The sequence below is a fragment of the Sander lucioperca genome, chromosome 21, assembly GCF_008315115.2.
Source record: "Sander lucioperca isolate FBNREF2018 chromosome 21, SLUC_FBN_1.2, whole genome shotgun sequence".
Taxonomy (NCBI): Eukaryota; Metazoa; Chordata; class Actinopteri; order Perciformes; family Percidae; genus Sander; species Sander lucioperca.
Window position 1 is genome coordinate 4,819,241 of NC_050193.1, and position 23,910 is coordinate 4,843,150.

General features: G+C 40.3%; 1 protein-coding gene across 4 annotated transcripts; it reads right to left on the minus strand.

Moving 5' to 3' along the window:
• Positions 1–1,412: 1,412 nt before the first annotated feature.
• ttyh3a (tweety family member 3a) lies at positions 1,413–23,762 on the minus strand. 4 transcript variants are annotated; one of them, XR_004896132.1, is made up of 16 exons: positions 22,701–23,762; positions 20,013–20,182; positions 17,665–17,776; positions 17,288–17,508; positions 16,463–16,558; positions 15,411–15,483; positions 14,132–14,207; positions 11,979–12,034; positions 11,169–11,261; positions 10,236–10,328; positions 9,354–9,490; positions 7,773–7,946; positions 7,233–7,308; positions 5,348–5,449; positions 4,084–4,115; positions 1,413–3,723 (listed from the first exon to the last, which is right to left on the minus strand). XR_004896132.1 is itself a non-coding variant. In XM_031312390.2 (16 exons), the coding sequence occupies exons 2-15, from the start codon at positions 22,824–22,826 to the stop codon at positions 5,369–5,371; spliced, it is 1,584 nt and encodes a 527-aa protein (XP_031168250.1). In that variant the 5' UTR covers positions 22,827–22,883; positions 23,398–23,762; the 3' UTR covers positions 1,413–3,723; positions 5,348–5,368. The 4 variants fall into 4 exon arrangements, 3 of the variants coding, with proteins under 3 accessions (XP_031168250.1, XP_031168251.1, XP_031168252.1); XM_031312390.2 differs by lacking the exon at positions 4,084–4,115 and having other exon boundaries at positions 22,701–22,883; positions 23,398–23,762; XM_031312391.2 differs by lacking the exon at positions 4,084–4,115 and having other exon boundaries at positions 22,701–22,921; positions 23,398–23,762.
• Positions 23,763–23,910: the final 148 nt, after the last annotated feature.

The following is a 23,910-nucleotide window of genomic DNA, read 5'->3' on the forward strand; positions in this document are numbered from 1 at the left end:
AGGAGAAATACCACTACTACTTGCACGGCAAAGTAGTTTATATTTACACAAAGTTAAATTTGCTTTGTGTTACAGACCCCAGATAATGTCTTTAGGGTCTGTGCCATTTAAGTCAGGTCTTTCTTGCAAAATAGAAAATGTATCTCTAGAGACTTCCTGGTTAACTACGATTAACTAAGATTAGTCTTGCTCTGCCAGACCTTCCTCTGCAGCGCTGTGGTGGAGGGTCTGGCTAGTCCACACGGCATTCCGGGATGGGAGAAAAAGGTGCTCTGGTTTATTGGCATTTCTTTAAACCAATCACATTCGTCATGGGCAGCGCTAAGCAACGGACAGAGCCACGGTGCCGCTGCAAAATAACCTTGGGAAGGAACTTGTTTTGGTGGGTAAACGTGCGTTTAAAAGTTGTTTTAGTCGTGCAACAGAAAACTCAGATTGGACAGATAGTCTAGCTAGCTGTCTGGATTTACCCTGCAGAGATCTGAGGAGCAGTCAGTCCTCATAAATCTACCAGAGTTTAAAATTCCAACACAAAGAAAGCGGAAGGTAACGGACATCTGGCCAAAAAGAGTGAAATCCGGCGAAATTTTCGTCAGCAACGGAGCATAGCGAAGCACATCTATTTCTATTTTGTATTGTTTCACACGTAAAGAGTTTTATTTTCTGTTCTACTTTTTTAAAATAATACATAATAAAAACAGTGAAGACAATGGAGAAGAAGCGCTGCTGGGTCTTTGTGGCGAACACATACAGGTGCTCTTTGGATACTTCAGCTGTACTGTGCTGATTCCATCTTGTGAAGGGCTCACTGCATGGAATCTGGTCTCAAAAAATAAAATCTCTAGTAAAAACATCCAAGGCACATTGTCAGGTTTGTGAAAAAACTAAAATGCCTTTATTTTACATGGCAATATTGATTGAAAATGACCAATGCCTTGCGGCCGAGATACAGTAGGTCTTCATCAGGGTCATTGTTAGCAGTAACTCGCACACTGAGGTGTAGCCGGGTTCTCCATCAATGTGCAAGTCTTTTGGTCAAAAACAAGGAAGTGAAACATAAATCAATAGAAGGGACAAAGGAGGAGGAGGGAGAGTAAAACAAAATAGGGAGAGAAGATGAGGGCAGGGGTAAACCTAAAAGATAAAAAAAAAGATAAATATAATGTGGCTACCAAGTCAAAGTGGACCTAATCCTTTCTTTATGCACACATGATAAATTCTTCAGTCTGTAACCAATAAAACCAGTGTCACAAAAGGACCAGTATATCTGTAAAAGTTAAATGGGGGTGACACCAGAGCTGGCAGTGACGTAATGCTGCTCCCTAGTGTCTGTTCCTGGTCAGGATGTCAGGATGCATCAGCTTTTCAAGTGGAAATATTAAAATGCAACAAAGAAATTCAACAAGCAGATACACTACAGTTAAGTTTGTTTATTTTTAAAACACAGCATTCAAGCTCAATATAACCACAGGTTTTACATGTACACGTTTTAAAGATTGCAAAATGATGTATAAAAGAAGAAAAAAAGATTACATCTAGAGTGATTTTTTTTCCAGAAAAAAAACTCAAGACAAATTTAAATCTATTTAACGTATTCACATTAATGAAGCAATACATTGTGTGTGCTAGAGATTCTAAAATGAAATGAAAAACCTAAAGCAAATCAAATGGAGTAAGCTTTTTAAGAAATTAAAACTGAAATGTCATTTTCAGCCACTGTTTTTTCTTTTGCATTTTGTTAATGTTTATATTCTGTACAACCACCTTGCATTACAAACAACAAAGAGAATATGACTATTACCCCAAAACAGAAAGATTGCATCAGTGTAATCATGTTTTACAGAGCATAAATGATTACAGGCTCATTTTCTCATTTGATTGCACAGCTGGAGCTGCAAACTTTACAAAGTGGCCTCAAGTAAAGACATTTAAAAAGATATTCATATAGTAAAAGAGTTGTGCTTCACTTGTTGGCACAAACAAAATCACCTTTTTTTTCTGGTCACAATGCACATCTAAGAGAAGCAAGTTGAAGCAGCCGAAGTACAAACAACTCACTCCACATTTGAAAGATCGTCATGCTTCAACAGGCAGTCAGCAGGTTTCCTTTGACAATTTCCAGATTATATAAAGCCGAGTTATCACAATCCCTTCACAGCATCCACTCACTCTTATCTACTTTCTGTTATAAATGCTAAAACACATTTGTGAGACACTGCATTGCCAATGCATAAAGTTTCTTTCTGAAATTCTCCTAGAAACTGCGATATGCATAACGTCACATAAAATTGCATTACGATTCTTGTGAGAGGAATTTCTGACTCTAAACTGCTGCATCTGGTGGAGAGGATCATTGGCGGACAGAGTTAAGGATGAGTGTGTGGACTATTCCCAGTTCTGATGCAGGGAGATGAGGCTTTACAACTTAACAGGAATGTGAGGAGAATAACAAGCAGTCTGGTGAAGAGGCAAATTATCATAAAAAGTCTGGAGTAATGTGGCAGAAGACATCACGCACAACCCTGTCCTCCGCTGCTTCACCATCGTCTTCAATGGGCTGTAAAATAAAGTTTCTGCTTCCAGTAGTCAAACTCTTCGTCAAACTCGTTACCGTTTCATTCTTTTTTTCGGCATTGGTCATCGTCATCCTGCTGAGACTCTTCTTGTCAAACAGCTGCATTTCCATCACACAGCTCATCTTTGTCCTCTGAGAGCATGTGCCAGAATCAAGTTCACAGTTTAACAAGTTGCATTCATTGCTGTAGAATAGTGGCTCATCAATGTAAAATGCCACAGGAAATGTCCCAAGGAAGTGTCCCAAGAAGAAAAAATTCAATTTCAGACCTGTAAGACGTGCAACACTGCAGGAAAACTGGTCCCAGACATTGGATTTAACACAAAATGCAAAAACAAGCCAATGTGCATGTGTAATATACAGTATGACGACTTTAACTGGAGAATAATCATAATCTTGTTGACTCAAACAGCAGACTTGCATTTCAAATTCCACAAGCAGAAATAGGAGATGTTGCACTGTAAGATGAATCTATTCTACTACCGTTTGATCTACGTTGTGTGTTATGTGAGAAATAATGTCTACACTTCAGGTGGGAAGAGAAAACAGCTGATTCCTCCTCTATGTGTAAGGCATTTCTCCTACGCTCTCCCACAGCAATGACAGAGTGCAGTAAAGTACTTTACTAAACTAAATCAACAACCAGTAGTAATCAGTGTTAGTCTATGAGCACTTCCAGAGTCCTCAACACTGCAATGTTTTGTTAGATGTGACACTGTGCTTGTCGTGGTGCATTCATGTGTAAAGAAATGATAAGTTGGAGTGTAAAAGTCAGTCCAGGCTCCATCACATCAGCGTTGCAGATGAATTCCCAGCACCAATGATGATTATTTCATTAATAAACATCAGCCAAGGATTGTGGAGAAAAAGTATGTGCCCTATGATTTGCAGGATTCCTTAATTTTTGCTTTAACCAACCAGCAAAAAAAAAAAGCATTTGTTTTTCCATTTTAAGTCAAGTTAGACGGTGGAAGAAAGCAGGAGGAGTGACTGAAAGGTACGAGAAATAAGAACTGACTGGATGAGAGACTTCAGAGACGTCAGTGCTGCAGACAGGATGCGTCCAGTGTTGTTTAGTGTGCTGGAGGGGGACTGTTGGGATCTGGTCGGCTGTTAGCCAGGTACTTTGCCCGCATGCTGGAGGTGTACTGTAGATGAAAAAAGAAAATGACACACAGAACAAAAACACAAATCATGATTTCACACTCTTTATAGTTAAAACAATAATTTACAAGTAGCACAAATAAGGGAAGCATCAGTCCTGTCTTTAAACACAGTACATGTAGGATTTTCTCAATTATTTGACTGAAATTGCAAGATGCAGCTTTAAAGCCTGGAAAAAAAATGTATCTGTTGCAATAGCAAACTGATTCAAAGGCTCAGTTATTAAGTGACAAGAACCCCCTTCTGAAAAATAAGTAGAGGAACATACAGCATTGGACAAGCATATCAAAGCACTACAGAACACAATTCATTCAACAGATCAGAGAAAGTCCTAAACAGATTACCTTTCAAACTAGTTACTCCAGAGCCCTGGAATCTAAAGGGATGTTAATTGATTCAAATAGAGAAAGGATATCACAGCAACAGAGGACAAAGACATAAGAGTACAGGGAGTTGTATAAATATATAACACCAATTCTAGTTGAAATAATTACACTTTTTACTTTGAACGGTCGTGCACATTCATTTACATTTAGGATGCACCCATGCAGTTTCTGTAATACAAGCGACACAAGCACAAAAAGGCTACATTTCAAACTCATGTGGAAACGCTATTTTGACTTGGTAGCTTTTGAATTGTAATATATATACAATCTTATTTGTGATCGGCCTTCAGAGCCATTTGGTCGGCCAGTTGAGGATGTGAACGCCGAGTATTTGCACCGAAATGGGCTCAATAAAACAACATGACTTACAATGGATGTTGAAGAAAATATGTATCATTTGTAGGGCTGTAACTAATGATTATTTTCATTTTCATTCATTTCTTGATTCATTATTTTGCCTAAAATGTCAGAAAATAGTGAAAAATGCCTGTTGTAATTTCCCACAGCCTAAGGTGGTCGTGACGAGTCTTGCTTTGCCCAATTTCAGACTGTTTTACGAATAAATAACTTCTACGTTTACACAGACTACTTCATCTGTCGGAGGTGGAACTGCTGACCAAAATATCAACTCTGCCACCGCAGTAATGGTGGCGACGCTTGAGATCGCAACACATAAATGAGCTGCCGGAGCCATCTATACCACTAAATGCAGTGGCGGTGGGTAAACTATCAGCAAAAAAGAAGACATCAGCTGAAAATATGCAGTCATACAAAAAAAGTGATACCTTCCAGTGGTATTTCCTCTGTGCTACACACCCAATAACTGAATCCCAACGCTTATAAAACTTAACCCCCCCATGAGTTCACCCTCAGTCCCAAGAATCAAGACAAAGCAGATCCAGATGATCAGTGAGACCGTTAAACGGCTCCATAACGTGACGTCGACACAGTGAGCCCCGGGGCAGAGTTACAGCTTCACATGTTCCTCCCAATACATCTGTGGTGCAGGGGGGTAGGGGAACATGCAGCCCAGGGCCACAGGAAACAGAAAACAGGTAAGACACCAGGTGGGACACTTAGCAAGAGTCAAGACAGAGGGGGAGTGGGGGGGGGGGTCCAGAAGTCCTGGTGGAACCTGAATAGAGGGTGAGGGCTGGGAGTTTGGGAGGTGGTACAGGGGAAGAACAGGCCAGCAGGTGGAGGAGGCGGGCATGTTTTGTACCTGTTAGCGTCGCAGATGAGGTTACCAAAACGATCTTGAACTCTCCGAAGGCTTTAACTGCCAGCTGTGACCGCTGTTACTGTCCGCGGCAGTCAAATACAACTGTATGGATTCGCAGGGGGGGAAAAAAAAAAAAAAAAAAAAAAACGACAAGAAGAGAATATAGAGAAGATACACAAAGCAGCGTCTAGGTCCAGGCAGACACACGACATATCAGGGAGGGAAGGAGCTCTGGTAGAGGTTCAGGCCGGGGCGGCAGGAGGGAATTATTGAGATTTGTTTTGCTGTGCTAATACATGGTCAAAGTTTGTATGTATAAGTCGCAATTTCAAAAAAGTTCTTGCACACCATAAAGCCTTAGTGACAGGTGCATAGGATCAAAATCTCTTGACTTGGAAAGGAAACAAAGAACCCCTCATACTGTCTGTTACTAGTACATATTTTATTGACAATGTTTCTGTCCGTAGACCTTCATCAGGCAAAGTTCATATAGACAAACAGCACCAAACATATAAAGGCTCTCACCCGGGAAAAACCTGCCAATCAGAGCACGACAGCAACACTTCCCTGTAAGCATGCAAATGAGCTCTTCGTATAAAAAAAACAAAACATATCTCTTTCATGGTTGAGAGCCGAGAGCTATTTGTCCATAAATGTAACCATAAACTTTGCCTGATGAAGGTCTGAGGACCAAAACTTTGCCAATTAAATCAGTACTAGTGATGGACAGTGTGCGGGATTCTATATGTTCTATCCAACGAGTGTCACATAAAAGACAGAAAACACTGCTATCTAACACATCACATACTAATGCATGTAGGGAAATCTATTTTTGTTTTGCCATAAGAAAGGAATAATAAATAATTAATTCTCCAAATACTGGTTCCCCTAGTTCCAACACTAATGTTCTACCATACCATCATAGTGCTATACACTGTTAAAAGCATGCCATAAAATCAAAATGGCAATCATCCTGTGGCTGCTAAGTTAATACGTACTCACAGGTACAGTGACATACTATAGAGACCAGGGTTCTATGTTGTTAATAAGTGCGTTTACAACGCAGCAACTTTCCCAGATAACCAAGAAGTTTTATAGGAACTCAGAAACTAAATTTGTGTTTCGACCGGAAGAACAAGGGACTACATTTATTTCCTGTAATATAGTTACACGTTTTAAACTGGAGGTGGGACTTTCTGATGGTTCAGGAGTTATTGGGGCTGACCGTCGCTGAATGGTCAAACACAGACACCACGGCTACTTTAACTTGTGTTTACCAAACAAGGAAGAACTGGGTGCTACTGGTATCAATGTTAGGATGAGGGGCAGACATTTCTTGATATCTATTAAAGTCGACAACAAAGTAACGCTTTGTTGTCGAGAAAGAGAAAGTGTGTGTGTGAATGCGAGTGACGAAGCAGCAGTCGAATGGCGATGAGGAAACAAAGTGAGCGAAGGAGAGTAATAAAACAGTTTGCTGATGGTTTCATGGCAGTTATTTTCTAAATCAGAAATAAATGACCATCAAACACACTGATTGTCTACTATGGAGATAGACGTTTTCAGTCTTATTTTCCTCCTCTGTATTTCTGCTTTTTATCTGTGACACAAATAGTAAATACAAAGAGCTACAGGATGACTATTTTAATCCGTCATTAGTCTAATTTGCCTAAAATGAAATGGTTCTTCAGATGCGGTGGAAACACAAACCGTGACATGCTAAGTTCCTAGTTTAGTTCATGATTTTAGTTCCTCTGGTTCCATAGTTCCTGTCATTGGTCAAGAAGGACTAATGGTCAGTCTCTTAGAAAAGGCTGCCAAATGACCCAGAGGTGTTCCTACAGCTCTAATGTTGTTGTTTTTTTACAGGAAATGTGACACTTACCGAGGGCGGAGGAGACTCTCGTCCTATCAGAGGTGTGTTTTCACAGCGAGAATTCTGAAAGTTGGCATTCTGAGCCCTGTTGAATTGAAACACAATGAGATCAAACACAACAAGCTGAAGAGTGCATAAACCCCTACACACTGCTTTGAAGATACGAAACAATATACTGTGTCAATGAAACTCTCCACGTCAGTTTTCAGCATACCAAGGCATTAAAATACAGAGCCAGAAAAAGGGGGATCCCCTCCCCCAGTTTCCCAAACACTGAGATTCACTCATGAGGTTGAGAGCTTCGAGTTTCACAGGCTTCACAGCTGGAGAGCAACAGCTGCATCTGCTGTCCACTGCATGACTTTCTATAGGAGAGCTTAACTCCTCTCTGGGGACATAAAAACTGGCTCCTGATGAAGTATCTAGTATCAGTCACACTGTGCACAAAATCAGGCTAAGTTGTGAAAATAAATGAGCCACTACTTCTGCCTTTCACTTAGTGCAGCTTTCCATTAAAATCCATAGTAGTTTTAAGCAGTGGTGACTTACATGTACTCGGTGACCGGTGCGTTGCTGACGGTGTGGGCTGTGGCAGGGATGGAGGTCTCGCTGCCGAAGCTGCTGCCACAGCTGTACAGGCTGGGCATGTGGACCCGGTACAGGTTATCATGGTTTTGCCTTCCCCCGTGGCTCAGAGACTCATCCTCACTATCCTCCTCGTTACTGCAAACATAATACAGCACTGTAAAACCACCACCAGAGGGACCCCCTCTCCTATCTTACTGATAACAAAAAAGAGCATGAGAGTACTACATGGTCACGTTTTGTGTTTATTCTCAGTCACATTTTGATTCACTTTCATTGCTGCCTGCGGAACAGAAAACACAATGAATTCTCTGCTGTGTGACACAAAGAGGAGGCAGTTTTCCCCTGACCTTAATGAGACTGAACAAAGACAGTAAAAATAGCCTCATGTAATTGGTTCAGTTTCTGCAGGAAAATTCAATCATCAGGACGATAAATGCATTCTTTCACGTTGTCAAATAAAAGCAATAGCCTACTCCCGCAGAGAGAATGTGATTACTTTTTAAACAATGAAGCTCAATAGTGTATGTGAGATAACAACGATGCACTTAACCATGGTCTGTCGAAACAGAACAATGACACCGACATCATGGTGCCTGTCTCCCTCTAGTGTTTATCCCATAGGCTTTTGCCTGCATTACTTATCCATGAGATCATAGTTTTATTCAGTGCAGCTTACAATACATGTATTTACCAAGTATGCATATCAGAGAAAAGAGTGACTTACTCATTAATCAAATAATACTAATCCTAGAAATGCATACCCTGAATATTAAATGTACATCTTCATTTCGTTCCAGATGGGGTAAAAAAAAAAATAAGTAGGCTTGCATTATTATAACAGTAAAACAGAACAAGCTTAGCAGACCGCTGAGAAAACAGAGTGTGGTAGAGTGTAAGCCTTTGCTTTATAACAGGAAGCACCAGCTGAGATCAAACTGATGAACATGCCCCCCAATTGTTGGGAGGGATCAGTTAATTATGTGGCGCAGCTGAGTTGACAGGCTGTGCCTGGGAAACCACTTTCCTCATAGCTATCCTGCAAACCTTATCTGCTGCTGCTGCTGTTGCTGCTGCTGATGATGATGATGATGATGATGATTTACCCCCTCGGCTACAGAAGAAGACACCAGCTCAGGCCGTGGTTATGATAGATTTAGGCCAACTCGGCATAATTAGGGGGGATAACGGGAAGCAATCTATTTGAGGAAGTAACTGGAGCCTTCTGGACATGTCCCAGTGGTAAACACAGCCTTAAGTCCCAGTGGGAAACACAACCTTAAACAAAAAATAATCGTGTTTCCCTATCTGTGTAGATTTATCCTTAACTACTTTGTCTGCTTCGTTCCCATGCCGTGTACAAACAAGTGCTGTAGAGGGTTAGAAGAAATGCTATAAAACCATAATTAATTGATAGGTTTATCCTCTTTAATTATTTCTCACTGTATACACAGTCCTGCACACAAACTCTGCTTGAAAGCTTTTGGACGGGTTTCTATGTGGTTGTGAGTTAAAGGGTGTATATGTGGCCAGTGGAAGTCTTACCCCTTTCTCTGCCAGGTATGAGGCACACTGCAAACAATCGAGCTGAACATGAGAGCAGTGATGAAGGAGAAGAGCACGAGGTAGATGAGGCCTTCCAATCCATCATAACACAGCCCCGTCATTGCCTGGACAAAGTCCTGCAAAATGGGAGACGTCACTTTTATTATAGCAGGTATGACCAGTTCAGATGCTGCATTCAAACATCTAAAGCAATTTGAGAAACCTAAGAAGAAAGAGCAAAACAAAAATGCCGAAGTAGTAAAAAGGATGTTTTTAAAAATTTTACATTTTAGAGGGCCTTCTAAATGCATCTCCTGTGATTTCCTATTTAAACTAGGTCAGACCAATGAGCTCATGGTTGGTTAACTGGAAGGAAAGCTAGGTTTGAAAAGAAAGCACTACAGCCCACAATATCATGATTGAGAATCTACATTCTGCATGCACTGCACAGCAGAAATACATTTCGAATTCTACTGGAGAGACTCTAATTTTCATGAAATAATAAGCTTGGACGGATAGATGTGTAAGAGAGAAGGCAGACCAGAAAGCAAAAGAAAGATCTCCACTTGCATGTGTGCACTTGGAATTTGGAAGCCACAGCGGGGCAATCCTCCAAAGCATTGCGATAGCCAAGTACTTGTCATTTAGCCAGCTTCATAAATGGTACAAAGCCAGCGTCAACTTGCATACAGGAAGGAAAATGTTATTTATGGTGACTGGTGTAGTCAGCTGCACAAGCATAAAAAGAGGAGTTGCTTTATACAACTAAGCTGCACTACGAAGATGTCACAACAAATCAATTTCCAGGCCCTTTTTCATCAGACATGGAGCGACCCGGCAATAAGAATGTCTCGGTTTGTAAGTCTTCTCCTCCCTGCTCACCATGTGCAGGCTGCGACAGTCCACCAGGGCAGTGAGCTGATGTAGACTGATCTCTGTGGTGTTCAGTATCCCCTGGATCTCTTCTAAACTTCCCTGGGATTAATGAGGAAAAAAAACACAAAATTAGCAATGTTGAAAAAAGGTTTAAGTTGAAATCCAACTTTGGCACCTGGGTATGCTTTGATGAACAAACTAAATTTGTATAATTTACATTTGTCTTCATTAGAAAAATGCAACTAAGTGGTAGGTTCCTGCCTCTAAACAGTCAAAAATAACAAAACGTAAACATTTGCAAAAAGGAAGCAGGTGAAAAGTAATTGAGGTTTTTAACATTGATTAATTCACCGATTATCCATTCTATGTATGTCTTGGATGTCTTTGGTCGATATACAACAGAACACAGCAGCTTCAGCTGAAAAAGCTGATTTTAATGTACGATACACTTAATGGTCCGTTTCCCTTCTTCCTCCAATTCTCATCACAGCTCCATTGGAAAATACGTCTGATAGCCTGATATAAACATTTCCACAACATCAGCACATTTCTCTGTGTGGGTATGTGAAGTGAAATATGCCTCTCTCTATTCCCAATGTCAGCTCTCATTTGTGCCTCTGTCAACACAGTGTAAGGACCAGCACTGGACAATACCACAGTGTTGTATTGACAAGAGCCAGTGAAAGCCTAATGCAGCTAAATGGACATAATGCAGGTCCCAGGTGGGCCGTCAGCAGATCTTTATGTGGACAGGTGCACTTCCCTTCTCTGCAGGTCAGTCGTTTGGTCCCATTCACTGGGATATTCTGTCATCACAAACAGTACAATAGTACAGGACAGCTTGCGGCTTAGTGGGGGGTGGGTGAGTGTTTATGGTAACAGCTGCCCTGTAATGTGGCATGTCTAGTATAGAGTCAAGTGATGGAGCTGGAAACATACCTGAGTTTGTTTGTACTCTCTGGTGGCAGAGCGCAGCAGTTCAGATACGTCATCCTGCATCTCCACTAATGCTTTGTGACTCCCGGAGAGCTTCTGAAATGAAGTTTGAATACTGTAGCAGCCCGGCACATCTTAAAGTACTTCCATTATTTTAATCATTACAAAGATGCTTCGGTTGTCTCCCTTTGTAGTCACATGGATGTCTAGTGAAGGCACTCTAATAGCTTATAGATGTGAGCTGAAAGGCTTACATACTGTATAATATATAGCTTCCATTTCTTTACAGTTGTACTAACAACAGATGACTGGACTTCAGTAGCACTCAAAGATTTTGATTTATTCATGTGGTTTGTAAGATGAAATGAGGTAGTCCATTGAAGCAAACTATAGATTCACAGTAAAAGTGAAGTTAAAGTTCTTCTCTAGCTTCTAACACACATCGTCTGATGCAAGTGCATGCTATCAGTACGCACACACAGGAAAGGCTGCTCTGCATCAGTTTTCCTGATGGCATAATGGGAAGTATTGTACTATTGCATGGAAAAAAGTCCTTCTTCGAGCAATGGGAGTGACTCATTGTGCCCACTTGAATTCTCACCAATTACAAGGTCATCCATCATGCAGAGATTATGTCTATAACATTGTGACCGCTGATTTTTCTATTATCAACATCACATTAATGTTGAGCTAATAAACTACCTACTATTGGTATTCATCACAAGTGTAAATGCGTTGATTTAATGCGTTGATTTAACATGTTAAAAACTCAAACATGCAAAAACAAATGTAGTGATGATAAATGCAACAAACCTGTTGGAAGGGGTTTGTTTGTTCCAAACTGCAACTAAGGTAGTGCTGCAAAATATCTGTGAATAAAAAGGACAGTTGAACTGAGTGTTAGCACAGCCACATAAATTCACATGTAGGCCTGCAACAGGAACAATTATTTTCATTACCAATAGTCCAAAACCCAGACAAATTTAACTTAACCATATATGACAAAGAAAAGCAGCAAAAACTGTGAGACATCCGGGAGGCTGGATGAGTGAAGGTTTTGCATTTTCACTTGAAAAATTATGTTTCTGATTTATTTTTATGCTAACCCTAACCCTCTGCTTATTATGGCGTTGCTTAAAAATGAACAAGAAGTTGCAGCACAAAAATGCCAAACTAGGTTTGAGGTAATTTTTAAACAGTGTCGTCATAATAGGCCGATATGTCATTATTGGATTCATTTAAATTGGCAAATATCGATATTGGACTCAAAACTCCAGTATTGGTCGAGCTACAATGTGTTTGGGTTTTGGACTGTTAGTTGGACAAAACACAACATTTGCTAGCCTGGTAGCAGACCCATGCAGAGACATTGTATTTTATTTTCTAGCTCTGTCTCAATGTGTTCCCTGCATGCCTTGTTAGAGCTTGACTGCTTCTGTAACTGTGCTCCCGCTGAGCTAATCCTGAAGTAAACTGTTCCAAAAGAATAAAGTTCACACGTGCTCTAATAGTATGAATAAATGTGTTTTCCCATGATGCAGTAACACATATGCAACAACAGAAAACGAAGCCAGTAAAAGGCTTAGGTATAACCCTTCTTATAACACAGAGCTTTCTGCAAACAGCCTGAAGAGCGGTTTAATCATCTCTGGAGTTATTGTTAAAATTACATGGGCAAACTTGTATTGTGCTCACAGTACACCAGTACACATACTGTAATCATGGTTTTGGACTTTCACCTGCTATTAAAACCCATTCTAGCTACTAACTCACAGTGGTGAGTAGGAGTCGATGAGAAATCCTCAGTGACTCAAACGCAACAGCAACGTCCACAAATACAAGCTGTGAGAACACCACCACCAACCTAGACGTCCAAACTCACTGCTGTGTCGGGAGCTTCTTTCCCACACAGCTGAGCAAACTCATGATGAGGATTTCCGGTATAGAGAAGTACATAGCAAGCAAGTTTCTGTCACACATACACCCACACACATAAATATCAGGAAAAGCACTTTTTTTTTTGGAGTCTGACTTTTGGTAATGGATAGAAATACTGCTGTTCTTGTATAACTTACAACTTAGTTTCAACTGTGCTGACAAACCTAATTTAAAACAAATAAAAATAGATTTCCTTCAAGGACTGAATAGTTTACATGTGTGACAGAGAGGAAAAAATAGAACAGAAAACCCCCATACTGCACAATTCAGCCCTGGGGCAAAAATATAGCTTCACAGCTGCGGCATTATACAGTTTAGTACATAGAGTAAGTTGGTGCTCATGGTTCAGAGAAAATCACAACATTTACAGCTGATGACTAACCAAAAGCTTGGTTTGTGTATTCAGCAATAACCATATTTTAGAGAAGAAGGCAGAAAAAGAAAAAAATTGTGAAACTGATGATAAAAAAGCACATCAAGTAGGCAGGAAGTCCTGGGTGTTTTTATTTCTAAGCACCATCTTCTGGACTGAAGAGGGATGCCGGAAATGCATTGTCTCTCTGATCCTCTTCTCCACTACTCTTATCTCCCCCATACACTGCCTTACACACACACACACCCGAGGCACTATCATTTTTCCCCTTACACACATCCCATCATGGAAGAGATTGGGCAATTACTAAAGCAAGATGGTTAAAGAGGCTTCTGTAGTGCTTAAAAAGGCAGCTCATTGCCCTCTTGACCCTGCCGCAGATGTGGCAGTCATTTTTAGAGGCTTTTTATGGGTAATGGACAAGACCAAGCCCCACTCTTCAGAACAATTCCGCCTCACTGCTGCATAATAATCAGAGCATTGAGACCGGGAAGGGGGCGGAAATTAAACAATTCAGGCTAATGCGTCCTCTACAATTTCAGATGCGTAATATTCACCATTTCTAAGAGTTGTCTGAGTAAATACAAAACCAACGCATTACAACCTGGTAATCTCAGTCAGTGTCATATGAGTGATACTTGTATGCGATTCATACCTTGATTGATGACTCCATACTGGTCTGCCACTTTGGTGACATACGTGTCAGGGGCAACACAGAAGTCACTGGAGGTCTAGAAAAGCAAGAAAACAAAGACTTACAAATGAACAACACAGTTGTAGTGACATTTTCACAGCATACTAACAACACATTACTAGATGCAATGTCATGTTGGATGGAACATGGAAGTAATTGATTGCAGCTATTAAAAACATGTTTACAACGTTACAGGCTGATTCCATCCCAGCATCAATAAAAGTAGTTTTTGTAAGGCAGCAAAATTAGCTGCTTTGGTCTTCTGTGTACAATGGTTGCAATATAATGGCTACAAAGCTAATCCAAAATTATTTTGCTTGTTATCACAAGTCTCACCAAAATTAATCTTGAGCATTTCTGGAAAGTGCTGAGTGAGAAAAATATAAAACCCTGCAATTGTGATGCAACTAAATACAACAATTCTGTGTTCAAATACAACATTTGTGGAACGTAAACTTGTTTTTAGGACTAATGAAGTACAGGGCTCCAGACGCATTTCGCGACCATTCTTTGAGACAGTGGGAGTGTTTTTTTTTTAACTACTCGCACATGTGGGACCTGCAAATTCGATGACATTTTTATTTCATGTTAAAAAAGAAGAGGAGAGCGAGTCTGCCAGAGATGGCCAATGTGTTTGAGAGGTGGAGGGTCCGTGAGTGATTAGTCAACTGCGTGGGTAATGTCATCTACACTCTTGTGTCTCGTTTTTGTAGCGTCACACTCATTGTCTGCACATGCTGTTGCACAGCGCTGTTACCATGTTTCAGTGAAAATAATTTTTACTCAGTGTTGTCTCTGTCTCAGAGAAAAAGGGCGGGATTTTATTTCACCACCACAATGGAAATGTGAAAAACTGTGTTGCAGGTCGATTTAAGGTGTGCACCCTTACATTTTCTGCCTGTGCCCATAATTTATTTTAGTTAGGGGCTACAATGCTCCTAATAAAAAAAGTTATTCTAGAGTCCTGAAGTAGTGTAAACAAAAATGTATGTTTACATTAAAGTCCCCTTCCACTCAAAAAATGTGTGTTGCTTATTGTCATGTCTGGAGAGGCTCTTTATGGTTGTATTTACTGCAATGTTACAGTATTGCCTTGCATTACATCATACAGGTGTTTTTTTCTTGTCACTCATTTGATCAACATTTTGGCTCCTCAACTGTACAGACAGTTAGAAATAAAACGCCCCTCCATTGCAACTCTACCTGGAAAACACGATCATGCTCTGGTGGAAACACTTACCGCAGAGACGGCCAATTCCAGCCCAAGGGAGACCCAGCTGACTATGAGAGCCACTACACCAAACAAGCACACCCTGGGGAGAGCAAGAGGAGGTGAGACGTTTAAGTACCTTTAACCAGTTAGAGAAATACTATTCATGTGCACAACAATCCATACAGTGTAGTGGGAGATATGTTTAAGCTAATTAAGTTGGTACTTTAGTCTGTGTCAAGCCTACTCATGCATCACATTGGACCAGTCTTCTTTACACTAATCTCATCTCCAAAACACTGTGTTGAAATTGTGTATGTTTAGGTTGAACTTCAGAAAGAACAAAAGGAGAAAGTAGAGCTCCTACAGAAGGAGAACGGTAGGCCCATCCACAGATTAACAAAAACAGACAAAATTACATTAATTATTTAAGTTAAATGTGGCTATATAATGATGTGCTGGAAACTCTACTGTATGGGAAAAGTGTGGAATCAAAAAACAAGCTCAACAAACTACTTGTTGAATCACAATATAAGACAATAAGCTTTTAAATTAACCATTGTTGAAAAGAAAAAAAAATTAAAAGGCAATTGACTACAAGATTTGCTGTCACTGTGTGTATAACTTACTATGTACAAATTGTTTATATTTGCTTTTTTTTATCTTATCTGCTATTAAAAGGAAAAACTGCACAGTGGTCTCATTTCCCATGAGACATCTTTCTCCCATCGTTGGCAGACTTTTAGTGCCTATAAAAGGCAAATAGCCATTTCATAGCCATTTTATTGAATATAAAACAGTAACCAAAAACATTTTATTATTTATTTATTTATATTTTATATATTAGATTTAAGTGTGTCATGAAGTGTCATTAGTAAACACCAAATACTGAGGATATCAGGCTCATTATGCTAAATTAATTGCGACTGGGCTGATATTTTATAGGGCATAAATTCATCCTGACTAAACCATAATGACAAGATGGCCTTGAACAGTTGAACGCGTCGTAAACAATAATTTTATGATAATTTCCCAGGGCAGAACCAAGTCCTCTTGTGGCGATGACTCGTGATGAGACTCACCCTATAAGCGTTCCCTTGGAGTTGCGAATGAGGCCAAACAGCACCAGAAGGCAGATGAGGACGTCGAACAGTAGCAGGCCTATGTAGCCCAGCCACCTGTGAGGACAAATGTCATTAACAACAAATGGCCAAGAGCACAGCGCAGCATACCATCTCCTAATAGAAAAGGGAGCTCCATCTTTAGAACAAGCACAATAATTCAAACTCTTAGCTCATAAATACAAAATTCTAATTCTATAACAATTATCTAGAAAAATATGTTTAATACCAGGAATAATTTATTTCAAAATTGTTCAAAACAAATGCCAAAAGGATGGCAAAGAGATTACAACAAGAGACCCCTTTCACATTGCCACATAAATATATCAATTATAGCCGTTTTCAGAAAAAGTTAGACACATAAGTGACCTTGCAACCCCTCAATTTGCATATACAATATGTATCGCATATCATTTCAGGTTTGAATTTATGTTGTGACACTCCATAAAAAAACGTAGTAAACCATTTGGTAAGTCACTTGCATATTTATAAATTTAGGCATACATGTAAGCAAACTCAATACCGTCCAACTTTTCAACACAAAGTCTTCACAAGCCAGTGAATTACTGAAAGAGTGTGTGTCTGCATTGAAAGTTTAATAGAGATGTAGCACATGAATCATGGTCTGTTGTCTGCATTGCTCCCTGATGCTGCTGCTGCTACTGCCACTCCTTCCTCTGCAGCATCAGACAGAAGCTGAATATATAATGTGTTGCATTATTCTGTTATTATTCTGTATGGCATCCTTTGTTTGAATGATCACTTGAACTGCACCACTAGACTTACCTGTACCAGTCAAACAGCTCAATCTTGACGGCCAGTTCCTCCAGGGAGATGTCGGTGTTGTCCCAGAAGGGGATCTCCACCATCTGTCTGACCAGCTCATCCAGCTGGCCCTGCAGCTTTTGGATGATGGACAGGTAGTCTGCGTGCTGTGCATACTGGCCCTCAAGCTGTTGCAGATTGTTGTCTACAGTCTGGTTCAATGAGGATGTACTGTCATATACCTAGAGCCAGCACAGGGACAAACAAGGACACAATGGAGTTGAAGTAAAAAGAGATTTACTGCACAGTTCTAGTCGTAGGGTGAAACCAGGGATGCAAATGGCAGAAGGGTGATGAATTATTAAACATGTTGGTATAATTTGTGCCCTCAGTCCTACCAGCTTCTCCACCCCAGTGATTGTGCGGTTAGCATGGCGCAGGGAATATGTCAGCCGGTTCACTCCATCACAAGTCTCGCCGTTCCCATAGAAACCGACAGCAATGCCAGCGCTGAGGGGAGACAAAAGAAAGGGTGGGGAGACAGGGTGGTGAGGAGGAGGGATTAGCTAAAAAAGACACAGAGAGGAGACAGAGAAGCGAGCGAGCGAGGGGGATAGCATGGCAGGGAGAGAGGCGTGTGAACTCTGTATTAACCCTGTCGGTTCAGACCCCAGTCAACAGGCTCCTTTCAGCTCCGGCAGAAAGACTCCTTACAGAACCATGGAAACACAGCGGAATGGACCAGCTATGCCCCAAACTCCACACTACGGCTGACAAAGGCTGTACTGAGGCAGGAGATCAGCTCTCATTTGCACAGACAGGCCTCAGGTTGCAGAAAAACAGTTCCGACAACTGCATTGGAAACAGTTTCTATAGCTACATCAAGAAAAGAAAAAATATTCTGACAATTTATTTGTGTGCAATTCGCAATCCTCTACAGAGTAGACGCTTCTCACAGAGATATTGCTTTTTATATATTTCAGTGACAAAAAATAGGCTCCCTTTCTGTGCTCTGAGAAGCAATTTGAAGCGAGAATCAATATCTCGTCCTGTGTTGCAACTGTTGGTTTTTGCTAACCCCCATCCTATGCCAGAGTGGATTTGATCAAGTAGGATGATGATAAGTGAATCCCTCCAAGCTAAGTCAGACCAAGTCTAACAGTGTTCAGCCAACATCATTCAGTGAATCAATGGGTTTTCCCTGCTTCCTGGAGGGCTGCTAATCTCTTCCTCTCACACCGTGTTGTGTGAAAAAGGTGAACAGGAGCAGTATCAGAGCAAAAACACAACTAACCTCCCTGCTGTGAGGAGGAACCTGTGGAAACTGCTCTTTCAATATTGGTAAAAACAACACAAAAAATAACTGATAACACACAAATGGAAAATTTAGGATAATCCCAATATCGTTAATAATAGTGCAGTGCCTTTTGCAATAATCCCACGCATGGACTCCTTTAAAAGAACAAAAGCAATACAAAACAAAGAAATGTATGATCTCTTCAAATCTGTTTTTTTTTTTTTTTTTAACTAAAACACATTTGTGCACGGGTACAAGCACCCACAGATAGTGATTGTAATGCAGTTCTTGTACTCATCAGGTCCCCAAACTCTTTGTACTACTCTGAATCGGCCACGATGGCTCTCCAGTGGCCCATCAACAGGAGGAGGAAAACAGGAAACAACTGCAATGTTCAAGGATAGAAAGCATGTCCAGATGGTACAGTTCTCACACTATCTACTTCAAACATAACAAAATACAAAATTGAAGCCTATAGCACTCCTATAGTCTTTGTGCTTTAAGTGCGCACACATACAAATATGATTTCCCTCAGCACTGCTGCACAGTTTTACAAAAATGACAAACAAGTTCATAACTAATTTCCTCATCCATGCTATTTGTCTGGGTGTTAGCTTTGCCTTAGATGCTTAGTTTGGGTTATACAGTCCTTTGGGTTTCTGCTAAGAAGCTGTTTTATTGAAATGTGATTTAATTTGACCTTGGATCATTTTGTGCAGTGAACAAATGCCAAATAACAAGCATATCCTTTTTCATATGGAAAATATTGAGTGGACTGAGCAAACTTTCAAACTTCTGCAAATGTAGTGATTTATTGAAATTGTTTCAATTATTGTGATTACAAAATTGCATGTTCCTGGACTTATTGTTGGATGGTTTGGTGTTTGGATGAGCAGGCTGTTTCAGGATAGTTCTTGCCCCTCTCTGAATCTGAGCTTTCCATTGTGTTTAGTGCCGGCCACATAATTAACATATTTAGCTAAAATTGGTCAGTTGTTGATTTGTCTCCTGCCTCTTCCTGTATGCCATTTTCAGACAATGCATACAGTATGCATCTTAAAATGATCATACAAGATAAATGCAGCAGGACACAGCAGGTGACTTACAGCAAGATCATTGTGTCTCGCTCTGCTCGCTTGTCACTATTGTGGAAGCATGAAGGTGGTCAAACCCAAACAACTTAAAACATGAGGAAGAGTTCAAATACATACTCTCTGAAAGATGTACTCATTTATTTACAAAGTATTTCATTCACACAGGAGTACATAAAATAGACTTTATCATGTGGTTATTTCATATAGGCTATTGATGTATTGAATTACCAGAAAACATGCTATATGGTGATAAATATTTTTATCCAGATATGAAATGACTTATATCGGGATAGAAGATTTTGGCTATATCACCCAGTTCTAATCCTCTCCACTCCAATCATGCGTTTAGACTCACCTGCAGACGAGTGTTGCAATGATGACACACCAGGCTGTGCAGCAGCAGTCAGCGCCGGGCTGATCCTCATTCTTTTTTCGCCGGCAGCACAGACAAATGGAATAGATAAGCAGGAACAGGAGGTCCAGTGCCAGACAGGCGAGCGCCACACCACCCAGTAACAGGATAGACTGGTGGACAGAGGGATGGCGTTATGGAAACTTCATTGCTGATACCACTTTTACATCAATAAAAGTTTAGAATGAAAGACAAATTGAGAGATACATACATACATACATACATACATGGGCAGAATTTCAAAGCTAGCAGTAGAGCAATACACTATCATAGTCAAACCTCTTAGTCAACAGCAGCACTATGTAGGTCAGACAGAGGGCCTACTTCACTGTATACTCCAAAGGATTCACGGCTGGGGCAGATTTCCATCCTGCCATTTTTGTTTTGTAAAAACCCAGGGTTAATCCATTTGTTTAGTTTTCTCAACGATGCATCACAGTGACTGACATACCCTGATGCAGTGGTTGTCAACCTGTTTCATGGCAGTTAGTGAACTCAATCTTGGAACAATTGCAGGCTCAAAGCACAGTCTTGACAACCCAATATTTAGTAAGTCTATTCCATTGAACCAATCCTGTTCAGAGTCGACTGTGATACTTAACGAATGAAAGACAGGATAATCAGACACAAATATGAATGAATGAATGAATGACTTGGCTTCTATATGTTGTTCTGCACAGTTCAACCAAACATGACTCAATAACTGTGAATGAGTGTGTCCAGCAGTAAAAAATATAATCCTACGTAGGGCTGAGCGATATGGAGAAACTCAAATATCACAATATTCTTGACCAAATATATCAATGTCGATATTGCGACGATATTGTAGGGTTGACAAGTGACGCTTTCACAAAATATTTTCACAGTGAGATTTTAGTAATCATCATAAATAAAGTGGATATAATGATTAAGTGGGTAAAGGCAAAACATAGAACAGTCTGGTAAGTTTAGAAAATGACATAACTTTACTGTAATGCAGCCTTTAAAACCAGGGAAAGACAACACTTATGCCATATTACGATATTTAAAATCTAAGACAATATGCAGTCTCATATATTGATATTGATATAATATTGATATACTGCCCAGCCTTACTGCATGTTACTGTTGGTGTATTGCTTCTATATCATCTGTGCAAGAGGTAAGAGTAACAAATTCAAAGGCACCAAGGTTGCATCATCATGAAGTAGTCCTATAATGAGCACCACTGACATCTGACAAGTCAAGACTTGCCCTGACAACTGAGTGAGAGCTGTGTATTGACAATAATTAGCAGCACAGTGGGTTAATAAAGTATGGTGTTTAAGCTAATGATGGCCTCTTATGTTTTGTTCTTGTTGTGATAACGGTGTGGAGTGACATAATGTGCTCCAACAGCTGTATTACCTATGCATTTTAAGAAAATGTGCATTACGTTTCCACTGAATATCCCTATCCTTTCAACAGTAACGATGTTTACATTGGACTTCTAGCTGTACACACTGAGCGCCAAACATATACAGCTGCAGCCATTAACTACCCAATGAACCCTTTCTGTATCCTACCTTGAAAAGGCTCACAATTTTACCTCAGAGAGCTGGACAGTAACAACGGTGAGGTGGTACAATGATGACCTTTTTCAGTAAATTGACTCCAGCGTCCTAGACAAAATAAACAACTTCCCATCTTACGAGACAGCAAATTAAGTTAATTAAACAGTTGAATCAACAGTTTCCACTGAATTACTTAGGAGGATTTGCAGGATTTGTAGGATGTCTTTGTTGAATGTTAAACCAAAGGTTAATCTGAAGTTAATGCTGTGCCATCTGACACAATCAGTGGTCCCAATTTTCAAACTGGATATATGCAGTCATTTCCCTGGATCCTGTGGATCAAAAAGGTAATAGGTGTGTCGTGTCAATCACTGTTCTGAGAGGCATGACCTGGTTTGCAGGTCATGCCTCTCAGAACAGTGATGACCAATGGCATCAGCATAAATGAGAACATAGAAAGTGCTGAACACCCACCAAAGGAACAGCTGCAATAAGAACCTAAATTTAGAGATTCTCTTATATTAACCATATGAAAAAAGCCATGCTGCTCTCCCCTCCCCAAGTCTTAGCTGTTCGTCAGACTGTACAGTCTACTGGGCCTTTGCTACCTCTTTAAACTAGACATCATCTGGAGGTAGATAATGTTTTTGCAAAAGTACTTTAGAGTCCAAATGCCCCTAACAAATACAGGTTATATTAAATATGAGGATTATGACCGTTTTAAGTCAATTTAGGTGGCTTGGATCACAATATACAATGCCAGCTGGTTGGTGTCTGGCAAAGGTCAAGACATGGATATAACAGCTACACACAGATGGTGACATGGATCAAAAGGTCAAAAGGTGAAGAGGAGGAACAGGTGCATCTGTCACTGAGAAATACTATTAAGGTTAACTTAAATTTAAAGTTGCAGATTTAGAGAAAGTATGGAACACAATCATATTCTCCTGCTCCTGAAGCTGGACACTGAACTCAATCTAACAAGTCAAACAAACATTAATTGTTAACATTCCTGTAGGCATCTGTAAGGTGCCTGGGAATCACAACTTATAGGGTCATATGATATACGAGGCACATGGGTCAGTGAGACATTTTTTACCTGTTGATATGTCCAGTCCTCTGGTCGGAAATCACTGCTTGTTTGCTCGAACATGAAGTTGAAATGGGGAAGTCTGTGTATAAGGTTCACCCACCATGGTGGAGAGTAGCTAACCACTGCTGCCATGGCGAGCAAATGTTAATATGATCCACTCACCAAAGAGGCAAGCAAGGATGTTTTAAACTGTAAACACAGAGAGGAATCCACTTCATAAAGTATGTCTGTATCCGGGATGAAAGACAAAAAGAAAAGCAGTGTTGCTAATCTAGCATGAGAAACGAAGTTGGTAAGGTAGCTCGCGTTAGATACACAAACGTTACCACCTAGCTAGCTAGCTAGTAAAGTTGAAGTGTTATTTTGACTGTGCCAACTGCAAATATTATTCACCTAAATCAGTAGATAATAGATGGTCACACTATCTTATATAATGTAGTATTAGTAATACAAGCTCGACCAGAACAATAGCTCGCTATATTGACAAACACTGATGTAACGTTAGCTAGCTAGTAACGTTAACGTTATAACTCCGAGCGAAGTGAAGCTAGTTAACGTTAGCTTCTTAACATGTCAACTTAAGTCAATGTTGTGACGCTAGCCGGGATCTTGTCTTAATGTTAGCGGTAAACTCCCGAGTGCCACGGTCAATTTAAATGTTGTTTAAAAATAGTAAAAAATGTTTAAAGCTAGCTAGTTTTACCCGTAATATAGCTAGCTAACTCAGCTAACGTTAGCCGGGTTTAGCTGCTGGTTAGTTCAGTCCGCTGAGACTCGTGCACGGAGGCGAATAACAACAAGAAGTCTCTTTTGTTCCACTTGACATGTTGGTCTGCGGTTAGTTAGCTAGCTACATCCCGTTTTGTTCAGTTGGAAATTCCCCGGTTTCTCTCTTGCAGTCCTATTCCAAGTTCCTCCGAGTAAAACGTCCATCCAGTTATTAGTTGAGTGTAGGGAGACCGGTGGCCAACACGGCGATTGTTCACGAAATTCACCCAGCTGGCGGCATACCCGGCCCGCACACACACAGCCCACTTCACCGGCATAAAAAACAAATGACCAAGTAGCGCCACCCAGAGGCGCCATATTGGTCAGCTAATGAGAGATTCATGTACTGTCGGAAATATTATAACTCCTGCCTTATTGAATCGGGTGGTGAATTCAACTTCAAGAAGCGGTGATTTTTGAGATTTGACAGGGGCTTAAAGCATAAAGC

What these genes read in the sequence shown, in the direction of transcription:
- ttyh3a (XM_031312390.2), bottom strand. Translation starts at nt 22,826, where the DNA reads ATGGCAGCAGTGGTTAGCTACTCTCCACCATGGTGGGTGAACCTTATA. An exon ending in AGGACTGGACATATCAACAG is followed by an intron (nt 20,183 to 22,700) that starts GTAAAAAATGTC and finishes TCTGTCCACCAG; the next exon opens with TCTATCCTGTTACTGGGTGG. An exon ending in GAGAGTCTCCTCCGCCCTCG is followed by an intron (nt 5,450 to 7,232) that starts GTAAGTGTCACA and finishes GAATCCATACAG; the next exon opens with TTGTATTTGACTGCCGCGGA.